Source organism: Alternaria conjuncta (assembly GCF_024043145.1).
Source record: "Alternaria conjuncta strain BMP 0040 chromosome Unknown scaffold_5, whole genome shotgun sequence".
Taxonomy (NCBI): domain Eukaryota; kingdom Fungi; phylum Ascomycota; class Dothideomycetes; order Pleosporales; family Pleosporaceae; genus Alternaria; species Alternaria conjuncta.
In genome coordinates, this window is record NW_026250094.1 from 1,661,525 (window position 1) to 1,681,793 (window position 20,269).

General features: G+C 53.6%; 7 protein-coding genes across 7 annotated transcripts; 3 read left to right on the forward strand and 4 right to left on the reverse strand.

Annotated features, from left to right (window-relative positions):
* Positions 1-179: 179 nt before the first annotated feature.
* On the forward strand, positions 180-1,354 carry J4E85_004195 (uncharacterized protein; the record flags this gene model as incomplete). The annotated part of the gene is made up of 3 exons (XM_051468456.1): positions 180-629; positions 681-771; positions 819-1,354. The coding sequence occupies 3 exons, from the start codon at positions 180-182 to the stop codon at positions 1,352-1,354; spliced, it is 1,077 nt and encodes a 358-aa protein (XP_051328048.1).
* Positions 1,355-2,557: 1,203 nt separating this feature from the next.
* Positions 2,558-3,240, reverse strand: J4E85_004196 (uncharacterized protein; the record flags this gene model as incomplete). The annotated part of the gene is made up of 2 exons (XM_051468457.1): positions 2,558-2,677; positions 2,728-3,240. 2 exons carry the CDS (start codon positions 3,238-3,240, stop codon positions 2,558-2,560), a joined length of 633 nt encoding a protein of 210 aa, XP_051328049.1.
* Positions 3,241-3,849: 609 nt separating this feature from the next.
* J4E85_004197 (uncharacterized protein) lies at positions 3,850-5,174 on the reverse strand (the record flags this gene model as incomplete). The annotated part of the gene is made up of 2 exons (XM_051468458.1): positions 3,850-4,856; positions 4,910-5,174. The coding sequence occupies 2 exons, from the start codon at positions 5,172-5,174 to the stop codon at positions 3,850-3,852; spliced, it is 1,272 nt and encodes a 423-aa protein (XP_051328050.1).
* A 921-nt stretch (positions 5,175-6,095) lies between these two features.
* Positions 6,096-13,076, forward strand: J4E85_004198 (uncharacterized protein; the record flags this gene model as incomplete). Its single annotated transcript, XM_051468459.1, has 1 exon — positions 6,096-13,076. The coding sequence occupies one exon, from the start codon at positions 6,096-6,098 to the stop codon at positions 13,074-13,076; it is 6,981 nt and encodes a 2,326-aa protein (XP_051328051.1).
* Positions 13,077-15,726: 2,650 nt separating this feature from the next.
* On the forward strand, positions 15,727-16,610 carry J4E85_004199 (uncharacterized protein; the record flags this gene model as incomplete). The annotated part of the gene is made up of 2 exons (XM_051468460.1): positions 15,727-15,763; positions 16,030-16,610. The coding sequence occupies 2 exons, from the start codon at positions 15,727-15,729 to the stop codon at positions 16,608-16,610; spliced, it is 618 nt and encodes a 205-aa protein (XP_051328052.1).
* Positions 16,611-16,945: 335 nt separating this feature from the next.
* Positions 16,946-17,621, reverse strand: J4E85_004200 (uncharacterized protein; the record flags this gene model as incomplete). The annotated part of the gene is made up of 3 exons (XM_051468461.1): positions 16,946-17,167; positions 17,238-17,351; positions 17,415-17,621. The coding sequence occupies 3 exons, from the start codon at positions 17,619-17,621 to the stop codon at positions 16,946-16,948; spliced, it is 543 nt and encodes a 180-aa protein (XP_051328053.1).
* A 379-nt stretch (positions 17,622-18,000) lies between these two features.
* Positions 18,001-18,968, reverse strand: J4E85_004201 (uncharacterized protein; the record flags this gene model as incomplete). The annotated part of the gene is made up of 3 exons (XM_051468462.1): positions 18,001-18,687; positions 18,737-18,882; positions 18,941-18,968. 3 exons carry the CDS (start codon positions 18,966-18,968, stop codon positions 18,001-18,003), a joined length of 861 nt encoding a protein of 286 aa, XP_051328054.1.
* Between the last annotated feature and the right edge of the window lie 1,301 nt (positions 18,969-20,269).

The window sequence follows — 20,269 nt, forward strand, 5'->3', positions numbered from 1 at the left end:
AACTCCATCGGACGAATCGAGTAGCCCACCATGATTGATCAGCAACTATGCACTGCTTGTAGGAAGAGGCGCGACTTTTCTTATTTATCGATCGCGAAGTCGTGCGACACCGACATTCAATTCATCAGGCCTATTCGCGCAATCGTCCAAAGCAAATTTTCCCCAATCCAACGACCGTCATGACCTATCCATCTACCTACACGGCCTACCGTCGCAGCGCCGGTCAAGAGAAGGCCTCTCGTCAAAACCCTCTCACCCTTGAGCAAAGCCAAGAAAATCTGCCGCAAGAAAAAGACCTCGGCCCCAACGATGTAGTCATCAAGATCCACGCTGTATCGCTCAACTACCGCGACGTCGCTATGCTGGTAGCTGAGTACCCGCCTGCTGTCACGGAACAAGGCATCCCATGCTCTGATGCCTCCGCCGAGGTCGTCGGTTTGGGCTCTGCAGTCAAGAACTTCAAAGTGGGAGACATTGTTGCCCCGATTTGCAATCAAGGCGACTTTCATCCCACGGATGACAGCATCTCGGTGGCTATCGGTGCGAACGGTGCGGGTGTACTGAGGGAGTATGCCGTTTACCAGGAGAAGCACTTGGTGCACCTGCCGAAGCATTTGTCGTGGGAGGAGGTGAGTTGTTCACAAAACATCTGCAAATGCGTTGGGCTAATACACAAATAGGGCGCAATGTTACCGTGTGCAGGTGTCACTGCTTGGAATGCCCTGGATTCGTTGGAGACGGTACAAGAGCACTCTAGTGCTCTACTACAAGGTGAGGCAAGATCACGGATTCCCCACTCTCTTACTCATACCTCCTAGGCACCGGCGGCGTTTCCATGTTCGCCTTGCTGCTTTGTCTCGCCGGCGGCATCACTCCAATTATAACCTCATCCTCGAACGACAAGATTAAGGCGATTCAAGATCGGATCAGCGACAAAGTCCGCGGTCTAAATTACAAGACCGACGACCAAGCTGCCAAGATCAAGGAACTTACAAACGACCGCGGCGTCGATTTCGTAGTCAACAACACTGGCGTCGGCTCCCTTATCGATGACATCTCTTACCTATGCGCTCGCGGCGGCACTGTCTCGCTAGTCGGCTTCCTCGCTGGCTGGGAGGCGGATTGGAAGCCAGCTCAGCTGATGGCCCTGATGGGTAAGGGCGCGAAGCTCAAGGGTATCGCTGTAGGATCGAAGAAGGATTTCGAGGATATGAATGCGTTCATTGAGGACAAGAAGGTCAAGTTTGATGTCATGCTTGACAAGACGTTTGGGTTTGAGGACGCGAAGAAGGCCTTTGATCTTCAATTGTCAGGCAACTTTTCTGGTAAGATTGTCATCAAGGTCGCGCAGTGAGGGACTCGTCAGACTGTTACAACATCTACTATGAATGAGTATCATTATTTACCCAACGTACCGTCAAAGTCATTGCAATCGGATCATCACGAGACGAGCGCGCAAACAAGAACATGCAGTATCATTATGTCAATCATCCTGTGATCTGCATGTATGTTTCCGAAAAGAGTCAAAACTGTGGCCAAGCATAGGATGCAGCTGAGCGATTCCCAGATTCGTGCCGTCATTGGCTTGATCTGTGCTCAAGCAACAGCACTATGATGCTTATCTTCGATCAAACCTCAACGGTGGCTTGCAAGCCGACACAGCCCCGCAAACTTACGGACATGCACCGATCTTATTGGTCGGCTGACAGCACAGCCTCTAGTGACACCCTATCATCTCATCAGGCATCCAACATCCAGCTAGAATCACGAGCTTGTGGATGACCGGCAAAGCGGCTGCAGCTGGCTAGTAAACATGACAAGAGTGCTGTCGCACGTTTGATCTTACAACTAACTACTTACCTAGGTACTCCTTACTTTCTCAGAGCATATCTACTTCCCACAACATAGGTACCATTATGGAATCGGGAAAGAAAATGGGCATCCCGACTACTCCACAAGAAGCAGCACCCGCCTACGAGGAAGTATTCCACGACCATCCCGTGAACCGATACGGGCCCTCTGGATCAGCATCAGCCGTAAGCTAATCTACCACATTGTGTCACAAGCCTCCAATCTTGCTAACCCATCAATTCACAGTACACGACCGTAAGCCAAACCGATGACAACGACATCGAACTCCACGCTGAACCCCACAACCACACTTCTTCCGGCAACCTCTCTTCATCAACGTCAAACACTGAGACGTTGGCTCAGACCATCACTAATTTCCTTCGACCGAACCCCGAACCACACACGCATTGCGAGATATGCGACAACCACGTGCAGACAGAAGCAAGACGCACGCGAGAGAGCGAGCGTTACTGTTGTACCATGGTCGCAGCGACCATCATGGTTTGTTTCTTCTGCGGCACGTTGTTGGGTATTGCGGTTGTGAATATGCAAGCGAGAAAGAGAGAGGCTCAGGATTAAAGGGATGGCATGTAATCAATCATGGATAGGTTGACTATGTAGTTGAACAAACCATAACGTTCTAAATCTAAACTTTCAACCCTTCACGCAACCTAGACCACAAACCGCTGTCCACTGGCGGAAATTCTCATCCTCTGAATGCACGACCGAAAGAGTCCCTCTTTGCACTCGTCTTCGCGATCCTGAAGTCCACACAAGACTCGTACGTCTGCTTAGCCGCTACTCCATACCACCACCACTGCAGCACCTACACCGCGTTAGCATCTCGCCCAGACCACCTCACCCATGAAAACTTACACAATCCCCAGCCGTCCCACACCTCTCCTCCAACCCCTCCGGCACCTTAACACTAAACTCTTTCTGCCCGGCCGGTACATCCGCCTCACTCTTCCCCGGCGCATACCCCTCCTCCCACACCTTCAACATCTCGCCCACAACCTCATTCTTCTTCGTATCCACAATACTGACATTGGCCGAGCCCTCGTGCGGAATGCGGATCCACACTTTCATGGGCACGACCTGGCCCGCGCTCCATACCTGCGTGTTGTTGGACGGGTTGTCGGCGAATTGGAGGCCTTTGCAGAGCCAGAGGTTGCAGCTGGAGGCGGTGTAAGGGGGAAGGAGGAGCTCGGGGAGGCCCTCGACGTGCGAGGTGTTGTCGCCGTTTATGGTGCGGGTTATGGCGGGGCCGCAGTGGGACGTTAGTTCTGGGCCTGTGGGACGCGAGGGTGGGGAGGTGATGAGGCCGTGGGAGAGGGCCGTGGGGAGGAGGGAGAGGAGGGTGGTTGCGGCGGCGGCGGTGAAGTACATGATGAAGCTGAGTATAGGAGTGAAGTAAGGAGAGGAGGCGATGAGATTGACCTGCTTGGGTGTTCGAGATACATGCGATAGACATGGTACTTTATACACGTATCGAATTCCCATTGCTACCATTCATTTCTGCATATTTTCGTCCTGCACCCCCTATCTCCGTGATTCCAAATCAAACCCCCGTTCGTTGTCGTGCAGGCCAATTTATCTGGGGATGCTATGTGGTTCTTGTGTGGAGCTGCTATGGGAGGTGGGTGTAGATCGCCAAGGATGAGCGAATGAGACGGGGATGTGTATAGTGTCGGCTCGGTAAGGCTGCCCTTGCTATGCCGGATAGTACACGACAATTTATTCGAGAAAAAGAAGCAAGGGTGACATGGTAGTTTGCCGATGTATAGCCGGGCAAAATATGAGTGCTGTGTAATGTTCTGCTGTTGTGCCTGGGCAAACCGAGGTGAACACCACTTCAGCGCGCACGAATGCCCTGGAAGATTTGCCATGTCATGTGTCATCGTTATTAGCTAGTCGCATTGGACGTGTAGCATACCTAACATCTATGCTTTTATTGTACATAGCTTCGGGAGCTGTCAAAGTTTCCCCTTTCACCTCTTACTCTAGCAGAGAAGCTTGGTTGGTGTAAAGTACATCGACCACGTTGCTCAGCTTCTCTAGAGTACTGAGTGCCGCGTCGTAGCCCTGGTCTCGCTCCGACTCATCGTAGACGATCAGACATCCGGCACCCTGGTCCAGAACTCCGATGATGACCTTGTCGAGGATCATCTGCGAAAGCTTGCGCTCAACCTGTATTGTGTCGAGACCGACCATCTTGGCGACGTGGTCAATCTCTACCCTGCTGAACGGCTCGATGACCTTGATCAGGTTCTGCTCCAACATGTTGTCGTACAGGCGTCGGAGGTGGGAGGTAATGAATCGGTCGCTGCCTAGCTGCTGGCGGAAATCGGTCAGGGCGGTTTCGTACTCTTCGAGACTGCGGTTGGTGTGTGCGCGCGCTACGGCCTTCATGGCTTCTAACCGCTTGCCTGCGTACTTGACAGCGTGCTTGGAGGTCATGAGCGAGGTGACGTCGTCTCCGAGGTTGAGCATAATCTTGCAGAGCAACATGTACTGGAGTGCCGAAGTAGCCTTCTGCTCTTCATCCTGTGAGTGGTACCCCTCCATGGCTTCGATGAAGTAGGAGAAGGAGGTGTTGAAGTCGCCGTCCTCTGCGTGCAGCATGCCACTCTGCATGTCGAGACCAGCCTGCAGCAGAGGCGGAGTGTAGACCGAAGCAGCCGATGTTCGTGCGGAAGTGAGGGCAGCGCGACCCTTTGGTATGTTGCCCAACGCGTGGTAGACCCTTGATTCGAGCAGCTGAACTTCCACCAAGACCAGCTTGTCGTCCAAGCGCTTCAGCTCCTTCAGCAGGCTGTTGATGAGTGTGAGGGCTTCGTAGTAGGATTGCTTCTGCATGTACAGGGAGACGAGTCGGGTTTCTAGGTTCTGGCGAAGGAAACCTCTCCGCTCTGAGACGGCCCACTCTATGCACGACTTGGTGACATCGATCTGGATATCGGCGGTGTTGGGGATGGCGGTGAACAGGTCGAGTAGTTGTCGGACTGTGGGAGTTAGCTATGTGCGATTGAACTGGTATCCAAATTCGCTTCCTTACCCAGCTTGGATGTCTTTGCCTTCGCAAAGGATGACATTATCGACCGCGCCTGCTTCACGAGCTCCGCCAACGCGTCCACCCGCTTCTGGTCGCGGTAGAGCTCACCGAGCCCGATCAGAGCGCTCTCATAGTTCTTGATGGCCGTCTCATTCGAGCCGGGGTCTTGCGATAGGACGTCTTTAAAGATCTGCTCGGCCTTGGAGGGATCCGACTTGGCCAGCTTCTGCGCCTCCGCTATCCGCGAGCTTGTTTCCGGGACAGCCATGGTGGGTGGGCAGGGTGTGAGGGTATACGCGGTGGTTTAAGGTGATTAAAGTGCACGAGTCGTGAGGTGGAGCGGGCGATGGGGTGGCGGAGATGAACTGTTTGGTGATGTTGAGCTCACAAGCTCACCTGGAGATGCGGCGGTCGGTGGTTAGGCGGCACGTAATTCCGATTGGGGGCGACGCCACACTCCAGCGCCACAGCAGTCCAGGGCACATGGCAACCGCAGTTCGGTCAACAACACGCTACAGCAAGGGACCGCGACAATTCCTGAATACGTTCGCCCTAATATTGGCTTGCACAATCTATCCCGCTCTATGCATGCCATTGGCGCACCATCGCAGCCGGGGACATCCATTGCCGCCGCTGCTGCCCCAGCGACGGCTGAGTTGGCAGTCGCGCCTCCATCGTCATCGCCTATTGGCCAGTGCACGTAAACAAACCCCAAGCTATTGATCAACACACCGCCCGCCCTGCACCTGCAGTCCACTTTCCCACACTCCCACCCTCCACGATATCACGAACTATTATATACCCTGCGCTGGATCGCTGATAGCTTTTCACGATCCATCCCTCCGCTGTATACCCCAATTGAAACTCACGCGCTCCATATCATACTCGCTCCCACTCTCCGCCTCACTACCACAATATTTGGTTGAATACACACCAGACGACACATCACAATGCCTTCTTCAGACAGAGAGGTCTCCCGCGACCGGGAACTCGTCAGACACTCACATTCGTTCTCGTCAGACAGGATGATTCCCATGTTCGTCTTCCTCACCGCCATGTAGCCTTTCGCGATATGCTAACACTGCGCTTCAGGTGGGATAGTGCTGACCCGGATCGTGCACCTCCGCCACTGCCTCTCAACCCTGGCTCGCCCACTCTCACCACCCGCCCCAATACATCCGCAGCCATTATGAAGGCGGCGAAGGCGCTGGAAGAGAAGGCGCGAGAGAGTTTACCTGCGAGCTCATACACTACTAACCCCATGCCACAGAAGCTGCCCTCGTCCGAGCGCTCTCTGATAAAAGGCACACAGCACAAGCGCATGCAGTCATTACAGCCGGGCAGCGTTCGTGACCTACGAAGCTACCTAGACAACCGCTCACCTGAGCGGCCCTTCCTCGATACCCGGTCGCCGGAGCGGTCACCCGAACGCGAGCGACCATCGAGCAGGGGAGGCCGACCCATCTCAAGGGACTACGAGAGGGACTACTTTGGAAAGGATGCCGATGTGAGCCCTATGCGACAACTCACACCTACACCAGCATCACGATTTGAGATCAAAGACACACCCGCCTTACGGCCTAGCCAGAGGGCGATCCTGGGAGAGAACACACCACCATCGGCCACCATGCAGGCGTTGCAAAGCATGACCATCCCCCAACACATGCTCGATCCTCCATTATCGAACATTACGAACCGGTCAGCACACTCTTCACCAGCGGCTACACCAGCGGCAGCGCCGGCACCAGGTCCGGTACACGGCCCATCACCGCCACAGTCTTTCGATAACATCTCCAGCCAGCTCATGAGCATCAACAACATCGTCTCCAGCCTGCAAAAAGACATGTCGCAGTTGAGCCGGCGAAGCAAAGACAATGCGACGGATCTCATCAGCCTCAAGGAAGCCACGAACACACGCGACGAGGACATCCGCAAGTCTCTGAAGGATCTTCTGTCTACCATGTCGCAGAAGCAGCAGGCTCAAGCGGCAGCTGCCATGAACGGAGACACCTCTCGCTCTAGCAGTCTCAACCTGCAAGATCCTCACATGACACCGACGAAGCAATTCACATTCCCGCGTATGGCGTCCACCAGCCCCTGGACAGATGAGCGTATAGGTAGCCCCAACCCATACTCTGTCGAGGGTGCCGCTAGTGTCGCAATGCTGGAGAAGATCATACGCGAAATGGTGACGAAGGACGGTCAAGAGCGATTGGTCGCAAGTCTACAGAAGCTGGTCGACAAGGCTACTGGAGAGACTGCCAAGAAGGTTACTGAGTTGGCTGAGTTCGTCAAGCAAGGCTCAACCGGCGGTCTCTTCAATCCCGCAGCTGCTGGCTCGGCCTCGTTCCAGCCATCCCCCGGATCTGGCGCCTTGACTCGAACGATATCGGCCGACAGCAAGTCCTATTCCAGTCCAAAGGCTGCCGATTTCGTGAGCGAGGAGATGCTCAAGTTCCTCCGTAAGATCAAGGACAGTGTCGCTGAGTCCGGATGCGTTACGATGGCCACCAAGTCGCTCATCCAAGATCTCCGTGGGGAGGTTCTAGGAATGGGACGGGAGCTTGCTCGCAAGGTGGAGGAGGCAGAACAAGCCAGGGAAGCCGAAGCCGGATCTGGCTCACCCCCATCCACCGAAGACATCAACGCCATTGTCCAAGAGGGTCTTGCCAACCTCAAGGACCACATGGACAAAGTCATGCGTGAGCGAAGGCGGCAATCCATGTCATCCGTCGTCACCCGCACCACCGTCGACAACAACGAGGTCTACGATGTTGTCAAGCAAGCGCTTGCAGAGCGTGGTCTCGATCAGCCAACACCGCAAGCTGCTGCAGTGGACAAGGAGTCGATCATCAGCGCTGTCCGAGAGGCCTTCGATGGTGTTGAGATGAACCCGAGCCACGAAGTGCAGCAAGTCGGATTGGGCAGCGACGAGATTCTTCAGTGTCTGCGCGAAGGTCTCCAAGACTTCAACGGGTCTGGTGCCGTCACGAAGGAGGAGATTGAGACTATGCTGCAGGAATCACTACAGCAGATCCAGCTGCCTCCACCTGTCAACGAAGTACACGAGATCCGCGAGGAGGTTCTGATGGCCGTGCGCGAGTCGTTGGAAGAGTTGAAGCCGGCCCTTGCAGCCCAGCAACCGTCGACGGATGCTTTGTCTCGGGAAGTGCTCGAGGAAGTCATTCGCCAGGCGCTCGCGGAGCACCAACCTGGAGCAATGGAACTCGACCTTCCTCAGGAATCCATCTCAGAGGCTGTCCAGACCGCTTCACAACCTCACAACGAGGCTGTCATGCAACGTCTGCAGGCGATGCTGGATGAGGTTCACACCGAATTCGAAGGTGTCACAGCTGCCAACGGGCGTGACACCGAGCAAGTTCTCCAGGCCCTTCGCGAAGGACTTGACAGTCTTCGTGCCGACCTTCAGGGCTCCGTCAATCAGCCCCGAGAGATCACTCAGGACGGCGAGATGATCGACCACATCAAAGCGGAACTCGACAAGCTACGCGAGGACGTTCAGGGCTACGTCGCAGAAGGTCCACGTGGGGATCAAGCTTGGAGCCGTGGCGACATGGTTTCATACCTCAAGTCTGAGTTTGAGAATCTCCATGAAAAGCTCACTACTCAGTTGGCTCCCTCTTCCAACAACAACGAGGAGATTCTCGCCGCTCTTAACGCCGGCTTTGACGAGATGAAGTCACAGGTCGCCCTTCGATCTGAGGATGATACTGACTCGAACGACGACATCAATGAAGCGATCAAGCACGAATTCGATGAACTCAAGGAAGTCCTTCTTGGCGACACGTCCAGCAACAAGAACGATATCCTAGAGAAGCTTCAGGCAGGCTTTGAGGGACTCCATACTCTTATGGGCGAGAAGCCGACTGCGACTACATCCAACGACGACATGCTGGCTACTCTGAAGGAGGAGTTTGAGCATCTCCGCGAAACATTGGGTGGCTCACTGGTGAAGTCTGGCGGCGCAGGCGAGAAGGACGACATCGTCGACGCTGTTCGTGAGCTCATTGACGGTCTTCACACCTCTCAGGAGACTACGTCAAAGGACAACATCGCGCTCATCCGTGGCGAGTTGGAGGCCTTGAAGGAGTCGCTTGGCAACGCACTTGTCCCATCTGGCGACAATGACAAGGCCGAGATGTTGATGGTTGTGAAGGCTGCTCTAGATGACATCAAGGCCAACCTCAAGTCTGCGGGTGTCAATGAGGAGCTTCTGGAAGCTTTCCGTGGAGAGCTAGAACTTCTTCGTCAGTCTGACAACGTGACCCGACAACACGCCCGGGCCGACACTGAGGAAGTCCTGGAAGCTCTCAAGCTGGGTCTTGATGACCTTCAATCGCATCTGGACAAGAAGCTGGATACCCCGGACCGCAACAACGCCGCTACCAGCGAGATCATGGATGCAATGAACGAGGGTCTAGATGGTCTCAGGGCGGATGTTTCTAAGATCGCTGAGAAGCCCATCGACATGAGCATATCATACGAGATATTGGACACGCTCAAGGACGGCCTGAACGCGTTGCGTGACGACATCGACATGCTCAAGGGCGTAAGGCAAGAATCCTATGCTGAAGAGTATGTCCCTCTTCCTCCAGCTGGCAACGAGATCGCTCTCGCGAACGACGCTGCGGGAGAATCAATGTCGCGTGAGATCGTTGAGGAAGCGACACAGGCGGAGCTACCACCGTCACCAAAGCTATCTCCGCAAACCGCCGACTTGGCGAACATGGAGTACATGCTTGTTCAGATCCAGGAGAAAGTCGAAGCGATGGACGCCGCCAGGGCGAACCCGTTGCCGGAATCCGAACCTGCAGCTGCCGTGGCTGGATCTGCCATGAAGGAGGATCTGGTCGGCATCGAGGAGCTTCTGAAAGATGTGCAAGCCGCCGTTCTTCTTATGCAAGATCGCGAAACCCCACCGCCTACACTTGAAGGCATCGCTAGAAAAGAAGACACCGACGCCATCGAGACTCTTCTTGCGAACACCAAGGCCAAGATTGAAGAGCTCGTTCTACCTGATCCTGCGACTGCCATTACCAAGGAAAACCTGGAGGATGTCGAGATCGTTGTCCGTACAACGTCTGAGGCCTTGGAGGCACTTGCTAAGAAGTTCGAGGAGGAAGGTGCCACCAAAGCAGACGTGACAGTCATTCAGGTCATCGCCGACGATATCAAGGTTGCCCTCGACGAGATGAAGGCTGCTAAGGCTGACGACGAGGCCAACCCTCAAGCGACCAAGGCAGATATAGATGCCGTCACTCTGCTTGTGGATGATCTCAAGGTCAAGATTGACGACATGAAGATCCCAGATCCTGAGGAACTTCCATCAAAGGCCGATTTAGAACAGCTCACTGGTCTGATCCACGACTTCCGCGACAGCCATGACAAGATGAAGGACACCTACGAGGAGGACATCATGAAGACTGCTACCAACTTCGACGAACGCCGCGCTGAAGCTGCCCAACTTGTAGAGGACATCACCGGCGTCAAGACTGCATTGGACGAGATGCGGGAGGAGATCAAGACCACTCTCATCGAAGGCGGCCCCATTGAGGGTCTTCAGGCTTCTTTCAAGACCTTGGAAGAGACCCTGGGCGCCAACAACGTCACTGCTGACGTCAAGGAACTCATGGAGATCCTTACCAGGGAGTTCGAGCGCGCCCACGGATCTATCGAGGGACTCCAGAATGACCAAGCGGAGAAGTCTGCACTTCACCTCGAGAAGCACGACGAAGTCAAAGCCGCGATCATTGCGGGCTTCACGGAAAGCCTAGAGGACAAGTTCAACACTCTCATGGCCAAGTACGATGATGCTCAGCTCTTGGCCGACGAACTTGCCAAGGTCATGAAGGAGAAGTCCGAGGAACAAGAGAAGATCCTTGAAAGCAACAGGGCAACTGCTGACGAGCTTCGTCTGACCATTGACACTCTTGGCGCCACCATCGCTGGAATGAACGACCGAATGGAAGGCACCACCACCCAATGGTCAACCGACTCTGCTTCCATGATTGGAAAGGTAGAGGAGACACTCGCCAAGTACGAAGAGCAGAAGCTTGCGATGATGGAGAAGCTTGAGGAGCAGAAGCTTGAGACTATCGCCAAGCTTGAAGAGCAGAAGAGCGAGACCATCGCCAAGCTCGAAGAGCAGAAGAACGACACCATTGCCAAGTTTGAAGAACAGAAGCTCGACGACAAGACGGAGCACTCCCACACCCGTGATGAGATCAAGAACGTCGAGAATATCTTCACCAATCTCCAGGATAACATTACGGAGTATCACCCCAAGTTCATGGTTGCCTTGCACGAGATCGAAGCTCTTGTCAAGGCTCACTACGAGCACGCACAGAAGACCAAGGAGGAGGCAGACGAGAACGTTCGTGCTTGGAACGAAGAAGCCAAGGCTCGCTCAGAAGAGTTGCAGACGCACTTTGCCAATCTGCCCAAATTACTTCCAGCCCCTACGCCGTCTATCGAGCTTCCCGAGAAGTACGACGATGCACCTGTGCAAGAGAAGCTCGACAAGCTGCTGGCGATCGAACCTGCGCCAAGCTACAATGACGGAGCTGTACACGAAAAGCTCGACAAGCTCATTGGTCATGCTGATGACGCAAGTAAAGCTGCAGGCAACTTGGAGAAGTTGGACGAGATTCACGCTCAAGTCAAGATGACTGCCGTAGAGCTGAGCGACTTCGTCGCCAAGCAGACGCAGTTCATCACCGATGGCAACGAGTCCAAGGAACGTGAAGCTGAGGAGCTCGCTCTGCTCATTGAGCGCAGGACAACCCAGAAGGAGCAGCTGGAAGTCGACTTGGAAAGTCTGCGAGCTGAGAAGGCTACTCAGAAGGAGCAACTCTTCGCAGACATCCAGGAGATGAAGGCTGAGAAGGATCGCGTCGTTCAAGAGCTCAAAGAGGAGAAGGAGCGTGTCATGGCCGAGCTGCAAGAAGAGAAGGATCGCACTATGGCTGAGCTCAAGGAAGAGAAAGACTCGCTTCTTGCTGCCGTTGCCAGTCTGCAAGCGGAGCGCGAGAACCTCGCCAACCAGAAGGTCCGCCTTACTGGTGAAGTCTCGTCTCTGCACACTGCGCTTGACATTCGACGAGAGGAGCTGCACTTCATGGACACCAAGGCTGACGCACTCGAGCGTCGCATCCTGAACGGCATCATGGATCACTCCCGTGCTCTGATGATGACCAAGGGCGGCTCGAAGAACGCTTCGAAGCTCAAGAAGCGCATGAACGCAGACGCTGCCAATGAGGACACCAGGGCCATGCCACCTCCCAGCACTGCCGCGAATGGTCTTTCTCTTGCGCTCAAGCCCCGCCCTGCTATCCGTCGCAACGGTGCACCTGCCAACCCAGCACAACGCCGCATCCTGTCTCTTAGTCAGATCAGCGGCAACGCCCCTACAGGAGCTCAAGCTTATCCGACAACCAAAGCTTCGGTTGATAGCAATGCCGGACTGAAGCGCAGCCACTCTGTCAAGACCAGCAACTACTCTCGCAAGGGCTCTTGGGGCGGTCGCCCTAGCGCCGTCATTGCCAACAAGGAGAATGATGTTCTGCCTGAGGAGGATGAGCACGAGACAGCGCCGATCTCGCACGAAATCATCGAGGAGGACGCACAGAGCGAGACCGGTACTGAGCGTCGTTACAGTCTCGACAGCCGCGACTACGCTGAGGGTGAGACGCCAGGCTATGACGGTCGCTCCAGCTTTGGTGGCACAGGCAGCGAGTACACATACGCCTCCGGTTCCTCGTACATGACTGGTAGCGACATCGACCGCCGCACCTCGTATGGTGCTCAGTCAGCTCGCTCTGCTGCGCCCGGTGAAGAGCGCATCGACGAGGAGGGCTCTGTTTACTCCGAAGACGAAGAAGACGATGAACCCACTGCTACTATCAACCCATCAGACGTCACTGGCTCCGAAATCTCGACCACCACTACCGAGAACGACGTGGAACTGCCAACACAGTCAGAAATCGTCCGTGCTGTTGACGCCGTGAAGGAAGAGATGAAAGAGAACTATGCCCCACCCAGCGACTCGGGTGTTGGTACTGATCTGCCTACCGCTGCCTTCAACGAGTCCGAAATGGACGCTGATTACTTCCGGCGCGCGGCTGAGGAAGAGGCAAGCACTGTCGGCTAGGTCCACATCTACGAAATCTATTGACGACTGCTGAGACGAACCCGCTCCTGCGTCTCGCTCCGTAACTCCCGGTTTGAAGCTTCGACTCGCCCTCTGAGGGTTCTAGAGTTGGCATCGCCGCTTGATATGTCGAGCTTGACCACGACGTGTTCTTCGAAGTCGCAATGCATGATTGATGGCTTATGTGTACGTGTCACGGCATGACGAAGTTTGGATGGCATTGATCTTGTTGGGATGCAGGTTCACGAGGAACGAACGGTATGACGAGCTTTGAGATGTTTTTTTCGGCGTTGGTTATCGGGTGTTTGGATAGGAATCGGCGGATGTACGCATTTGGGTCCCTGGGTCTGGCGTTTGTTTGGTTAACTCGGTGGAGTCACATTGCTGTTCACATACTTGTTCTTGTTTATAACTTTAGCCGATACGCGAGCTCTTCCATGAGCATAATGAAACGATCGCCTTCACTTGTTCGCCCATGACTGGAATATCGGTCAATGCTGATTCCACGGAAAGAGATATGCTATCGCCGTTGCCGAGGGGCTTCGCGTGTCTTAGTGGGTGTCTACAGCCAGTGCAATGCAGGTAAGGGTGAAGACATCTGGAGTGGCTGGTGGAAGATTGACGCGTCCACGGGTCGATGCCGAGGACGCGACAGCGCTAGTACATTATGAGTTGGCGCGCTTTGTCGGTCTCTCGCATTGACCGTCATGAGCCCCGCATACATGCCATCTCGTTCTATTCTCCTGCCTGTCGCGCCCGAAAAAAAATGGTCATCTATCTCGTTGTCTTCGTATGTCTACCTACAGCCTGCCAGCTACTAAACCGAGACTTGTGAGCGAAAGATCACGAATTACACATTGCGGAGAGCCGACGGTTCTCGCTGCTTCGAACAAGTCTATCGTGGAACCCGACGAGCGCGACCTATACATGCCGTGTGCAATGTACACAGCCGTCAGGCTTTGAGAACATGGTCTCTACTAGGGTAGCATGCATGTGGTATCTGCAGCTACCCCGGATGCTATGAGGCTATACGCTGATCAATTCCTCCAGCCCCAACAAGGCTGAGTGGTTGCACTCTAACATTCGCTGTCGCAGCTATGACGACACAATACAAAGTCATGATGTGCTCTTCAGGCATATTAAAGGCTTCCGCGATATTCCTGACAATGCTATTTTTGGTCACCAGTCTTTGGGATCAACGTTAGCTGATAAGGCGAGTACGAACTCTTACACGAGGGTGGGTTGGCTACTCTCCCGTGTTGCTACTGTGGCTCAGACGCCATGCATTTAGCCTGGCCAGTATTGCCTCCCCATTTGACTTTGCCAAGAGTAGGCTGAAAGGCCGCGCGTGAACCCTTAAGTCTGAGTGCTTTCCTCAGCCTGACTACAAGCGTATCTTCCCTTAACATGAGCATCATGCATCTAGTTACATGGCTATCCTCGCTATTTAAGCGTTCAAGCAATATCGCATCCACTCATGCAGCGATCGAGCTCTGCCAAATCAAAGGGGACGGAGAAGTGAAAGCGCGAGAGGAATCACTTCTGCAAGGCTGGCCAGAGGCCTCGCAGCGATTGAAAGGCGTCTCAGCGCTCTACTATTCTGGGGACTGTTTTTTGGTGCTGTTTCCATTCGCGTTCATCGGTGAGTGGGTCGAGAGGATGGAGATCCACACAAGCATCTGCCGCTAACATCAAGAAGTGTTGGCGATAACGGCATGGCGGCTTGACGGACAGCCTCTGTCCGAACGCGGCAAGCTTGTCCAGGGTGCCATGAATGTGGGCCCGACTGTTTACCCACTCGTCTACGCTGCGCTCGGTGGCCGTTCTCTGAGAAACTTTGCAGTCAGGTGTGCAGAACGAGGGACAACTGTTGAGGTATGGTTTCCACTGCTTTCTTTGCAATGATGACTGAACTGCCTCCGTAGAACCACAATTAACTTTTATGGTGCTCAACAGGCGCTCGAAAAGTATCTTGGAAGTCAAAGCTTCGTGTCCGCCGTCAGTACAGCCATCAGTATCCGATCCTTGGATTTGATCTCTGTTCTCATCCTGTTCTTATGGGCTTTGTCACCCATAGGTGGGCAAAGTTCGTTGCGACTTCTCCAGGAGACTACAAATACAATATACACTGCAGGCACCATCCATCACACAAATCCGGACCCGAATCTTATGCGGTTTGAAAACCAGGACATACTTACAGCTAGCCTTATGACCCCTCAACGAACTCAACTCAGCCCGCTGGACTTATGGAATCGTCCCAAGATTCCACGGATTAAGGACGTAGAAAAAGGGCAAGACTTCCCTGATCAAGTCGAGGCAGAGTGGAGTTCTACGGTGGCCAATGAGAGCTACACCTCTTTGATCGGAATTAATACTCAAGGCCTCGCACCCAATTCAAACTCGACTTTCGTTGTCGTACATCAATATATATCTCTGGATTGCAAGTCACGATTCACTGGGAATGTGGTCGAAATTCTCGAACATCTTGACTTGTACTTTCCCAACTTGTATCCAAGCATCAACTTCGAGGCCTCGGACCCTTTTGATCAACTTTTCCCGTTTCCTCAAGAAACTAGCGTATCCCTTTCTGGATGGACAGATGGGGATGCCATATTCTTCAGGATTGGGGCTGAGAACGATACCCGCTCTAATGTCAGCGCTTCAGAAGCCGATGGTCGGCCTATACAGTTCATGTTTGGACTTCATGAACCCAAATATTGGCTCCCGAGTTCGAGAGATGGTCTGGCGGATGTGTATCAATGTGCTCCACATCTCATCAAAGTAGATGCCCACATATTCTGTCGAGAAAATATTTGCGAGGTTGAAAAGGTTCGCCGTAGCTGGGCGACACTATCTGAAGCAAAGGAATGTGAAGACCCCTTTCACAGCCGTCTTCATTGCTTCGCAAACGACACCAAGAGTTTGAGGAAATTTATAACTTCAGGGGGGAAAGCGACGTGGTCCTTCTTTTCCGGGCTACAGTATGCTGTGCAAACAACCCAGCGCGACGAAGATGACCTAGTATCGGAACGGCTCAGCCTTTGGTTGAATACTTGGTGGCAAGCTGGTGCGTTTTCGTCCTCAGCCACGGCGTGGAACCCTTACGACATCCCTCCACAGATAATCTTTGATGACACCACTGCCGGTGGATTTTGGTTGATTCCGGCGAATGCAACCTTCTCCACCAAGTTCCCTGTCTACCAAAAGAACACCGCTTGGATCATCACACAACTCTTCGCCTCCACCGTATTACTCCTTCTGGGCATCCTGAACATCGCCATCTACTTGACAACACTGGCCCCAGACTATTTCACATACATCTCAGCCTTCACACGCGACAACCCTTACGTCAAGGTCCCCGAAGGCGGCAGCGGCCTAGACGGCTCTCAACGCAGCCGGCTTCTGCGGAAGATGAAAGTGCAGATTGCGGATGCGAAGCCGGAAAACGACGTTGGCTACGTGGTACTCAAGAGTGTTGAGGATGAAGCGGAGTTCGCGAGTGGGCAACTGCGTAAAGGCAGGCTGTACGAGTGAACTTCTTGGTAGAGCAGCTTCAAAGATACAGAAATGGAGTACCGTCATATTGATGACATGTCTGTGCACTTCGAGAACATACGTTCAATGTCTCGAAGCTTGCTGCACGCATTGAGGTGATGGTCTAGGTGCAGATATTGTTTTGCTTCCGTCTGGTTCAGGCTTTGTTGTTCAGAGCATAGGAATAGGGCAAGGGCAACAATTCCCAGTATGTCTGATGTAGATTACAATGCGGATGACCTTGATAGAGTATATAGCCATTGCCCGGAACTCCATTGTGTCCCTAGTTGTACATCGGATAGTAGTCCAACAATTCCGTTTTAAACGTTCAGTTATCACTCATCGTCATCGTCTTCGCCCGCAGCCTTCTTTGCACTCTCCTCCTCATCCTCTTCTGCCTCTCCCTCGTCGCCATCCTTCTTGTCCTGGGTTCTCGCACTCAGATCAGCCTCGTAATCCGGCCGTACGACCTGTATGTCCTTCTTCGCGAGCGCAGATTCGATAAGCGGTGCCGATGCGAGTAAAGCGTTGTATTGATCGACTGTAAGCGAGATGCCCTGTATGAGGAGCCCGTGTCAGAAACTCATCCCTCTAAAGAGGCAGAAAGGGAAAATAGAGTGTGCATACCTTCTTTCCCGGCCTCGTCTCTCCAGCATCAGTAACGTAGTACTCCCGTATACTAACAAGCGTACTCTTGTTAAAATCGCTAACTGTTACGCGTCGCTTGCCGCTAGCGTTGAGCTGGCGTTTTCGTTAGTATCCTTCTATCCATTATTCGCCGTTTCTTCTGTTGAGGCTACTCACACCAACATATACATCGCCGTTATCATCCGTCTTCAGTTCCGGCACCACTGGTACCGACTCATCGTCGTCGTCTCCGGATTTGGTCTTCTTGCTTGCGCGCGGCGGCGCGGCGTCGTCGTCGGCGTCTGGGGAAGAGCGTTTCTTTGTGAAGGTCTTTTTGTAGGAGCTGCCGCCTCGAGCGCCGCCGCATTTTGTGAAGCCTGCCATTGTATGTTGGGAGGGATAGGTTCGGACGTGTAAGGCGCAGGATGTGAGGTTTGAGGTTTGGGGTTCGGAATGTACTCGCGGCGATGACGCAGGGGCGAGCGTGTCGCGCTAAGGAAACGCGCTAGAGACGCGGTCATGTGACTGGTCGACGCGCCCGGGTACCTAGGTACTTTCTGGCCAGCATGTAGCTACTGCCCCCAAGCTTCGATGGTCTTTCCCTGGCTAATTTCTCTAACGGCATTCTAAGTAACCAAGATCTGGTTACCGCAATCTCACTGGGCTAGTTTTGTCTTGTATACTTTCTTCTCTCTATGTAAGCGAATGTCGACTTGACTAATCTATCTACTGTGGTCATGATCCTATAATGTCTAAATGGCGTCTAAATGGCGTGTATCACTTCATCCGCCCTCGGTGCCCTATGCACTTCGCTCCATGGTCGTGAAGGTCGCATCTGCTGCACCTTTTGCGGCCTCTCTAAACTCAGCGGTCCAGATATTTCCTTCTCATACTCTTGCGAAATCCTGCCCTCGTGGCTGAGAACAGAGTCTGCGCGTCCCATCTCGACATCTTTAGCCACTGACGCTCTTCCATGCGCATTCGGGTCGATCAGAATTGAGGGCACGCGCGGATCGTACATCGTGGGGACGCGGCTGCGTGAAGGGGGTGGGACAACAGCGTCGTATCCGTGGAAACCCATGCCGAGTGCCGATGCAGTGGGTTCGAATGAACAGCTCTCCTTCTCTCGGGCGCGGCGGCATGCGTCGATCGTTGCGGTGATGAACGTGATCAAGAAGAGGAACCATCCCGCTCCGGCCGCGACGGTGTAACCACGGCTAAGATCGACCAGGATTGCGAACATCTCGAGGTTTGGGTTGCTCGCCGTGTCGAGACGCGTTTCGCTAAAGGTCTCGAGACTCATGTTGAAGCTGAGAGAAACGCCGAGAGCGACTGCCATGGCGCACATGCACAGGCATTCGATGGGGATAAGGACCGCTGAGGGTATGCGCAGGCGTTGGATGATGGCCGTCAAGACGACTACAATGCCCGCAAGCGAAGCAAAGCCGGCCTGCCTGCATGTTAGTACAACGGTATTGATCGATGACTGTTGAACGTACAGCCGCGACTGAGATCCAAATCTTGATGGCGCCTTTGTAGACCGTAGCAAAGTATTCTTTCCAATACTCCGCCGTTTGAGCCTCTGGCTGAACCGCGTCCATGATCTCGGTACCACGGCTCTTCATATCGCGAATGATGAACTGGGCTGATTGCAATGGTTAGTACCATGTTTCTATGTTCTCGATTGAGAGACCAATACTTACACCAAGCACCTAGTCCCAGCACTCCCATTGCCACGATCAGGGCTAGGACCCTTATTGACAGCAATATCGATTTGCCATATCCCATTCTTGTACAAGAAGATGATGAAAAAATGCAAGATGAAATGAATGTAAAGTATAAGCACAGTCCAGCTGGCAGCTGCTCGCAGAGCGCTAAGTTGAAAGTAAGTGGTGTCTAAACGAGTGAGTGGTAGGCACGAAAAGAAAACCCGTTTCCACGAGCGGATGCAGTATCGCTATTGAGGCAAACGCCACATTTTCAATAAAGTTCGGAGCCTCAGGAGCCGGGTGCCTTGATGTGATGCCTTGTGCAGCTCGAGTGGGGGTGGAAACATTCGTGGTGCAGGGTGGCTGGTTGTGCCTGAGCGTGCAGGCAGACCTGATTCAAGACCCGCGATGTCAACGCGCCACCACTTTTCCCACGCGGAGCTCTGGTCCCGACCCGTACCTGAGCATAAGGCAGAAGAATCTTCTGGAGCACTGGTCTCTCTCTGGACCCTGGCTTTTCGCCTCACAGCTCATTGTTCAAGCGTTCATGCCATCGCAGCTCAGCAATTGGCCAGCAAACCCGAGGATTTCCCGCGGAATGTTGTGATCCGCCATAAGAGAGATGCGTCCACGCGCATTGACAGTTGTGACGTCCCGATAATGAGGAACGGCTGGGGTGATGCATGTTTCTCCACGTGTTGGCGGTCTTGAGACAGAACCTGAGGCACCAAGGCGTCGCCGTTGTCAGGCTGAAACGGGCGTCAGACCCGGGAACTGTAGCAACGCCATCAACGCTTTCCGGAAGGTTCCGTCATCATATAGCCAGGCTGCTCCATAAGTAACGACCGTGCCGATATGATGCCGCCAACATTTGGCTGAGGTCGCAACCTTGGAATAGCTGCACGGCCTAAGCACGACGCGCTAAATCGCTCCGGGGTTCGGTCGATTGTTATCCGGGGCTTCTTCATGAACCGACTTCCGACTTCCGACAGCGAAAGCCTGGAAAAGATGGATGACGAGGTCTTAGCAGTGCTAACGTAGAAGCATCATGGCCAGGCGAAGCATCGCGATGCTTCGACTGTGAATTTGATTCAGACCTACGGCACGATGAGTAGGTAAGTTCGTGTGAAAGCCGGCTCTGCAAATAATCTTGTCTTATCGAACAAGGTCTGCTCTGTTACGACTTAGGACGATTTTGAATCGCAAAACTACAGTGAGTAAGACCTTTGAGATGGAGATGTTATGCTTCATGGAATAAAGAGCGGGGCGATGCGAAGAAGCATCTGGGTAAATCGTCGGCGAAGCTAGCTTGTCGGCAACAGC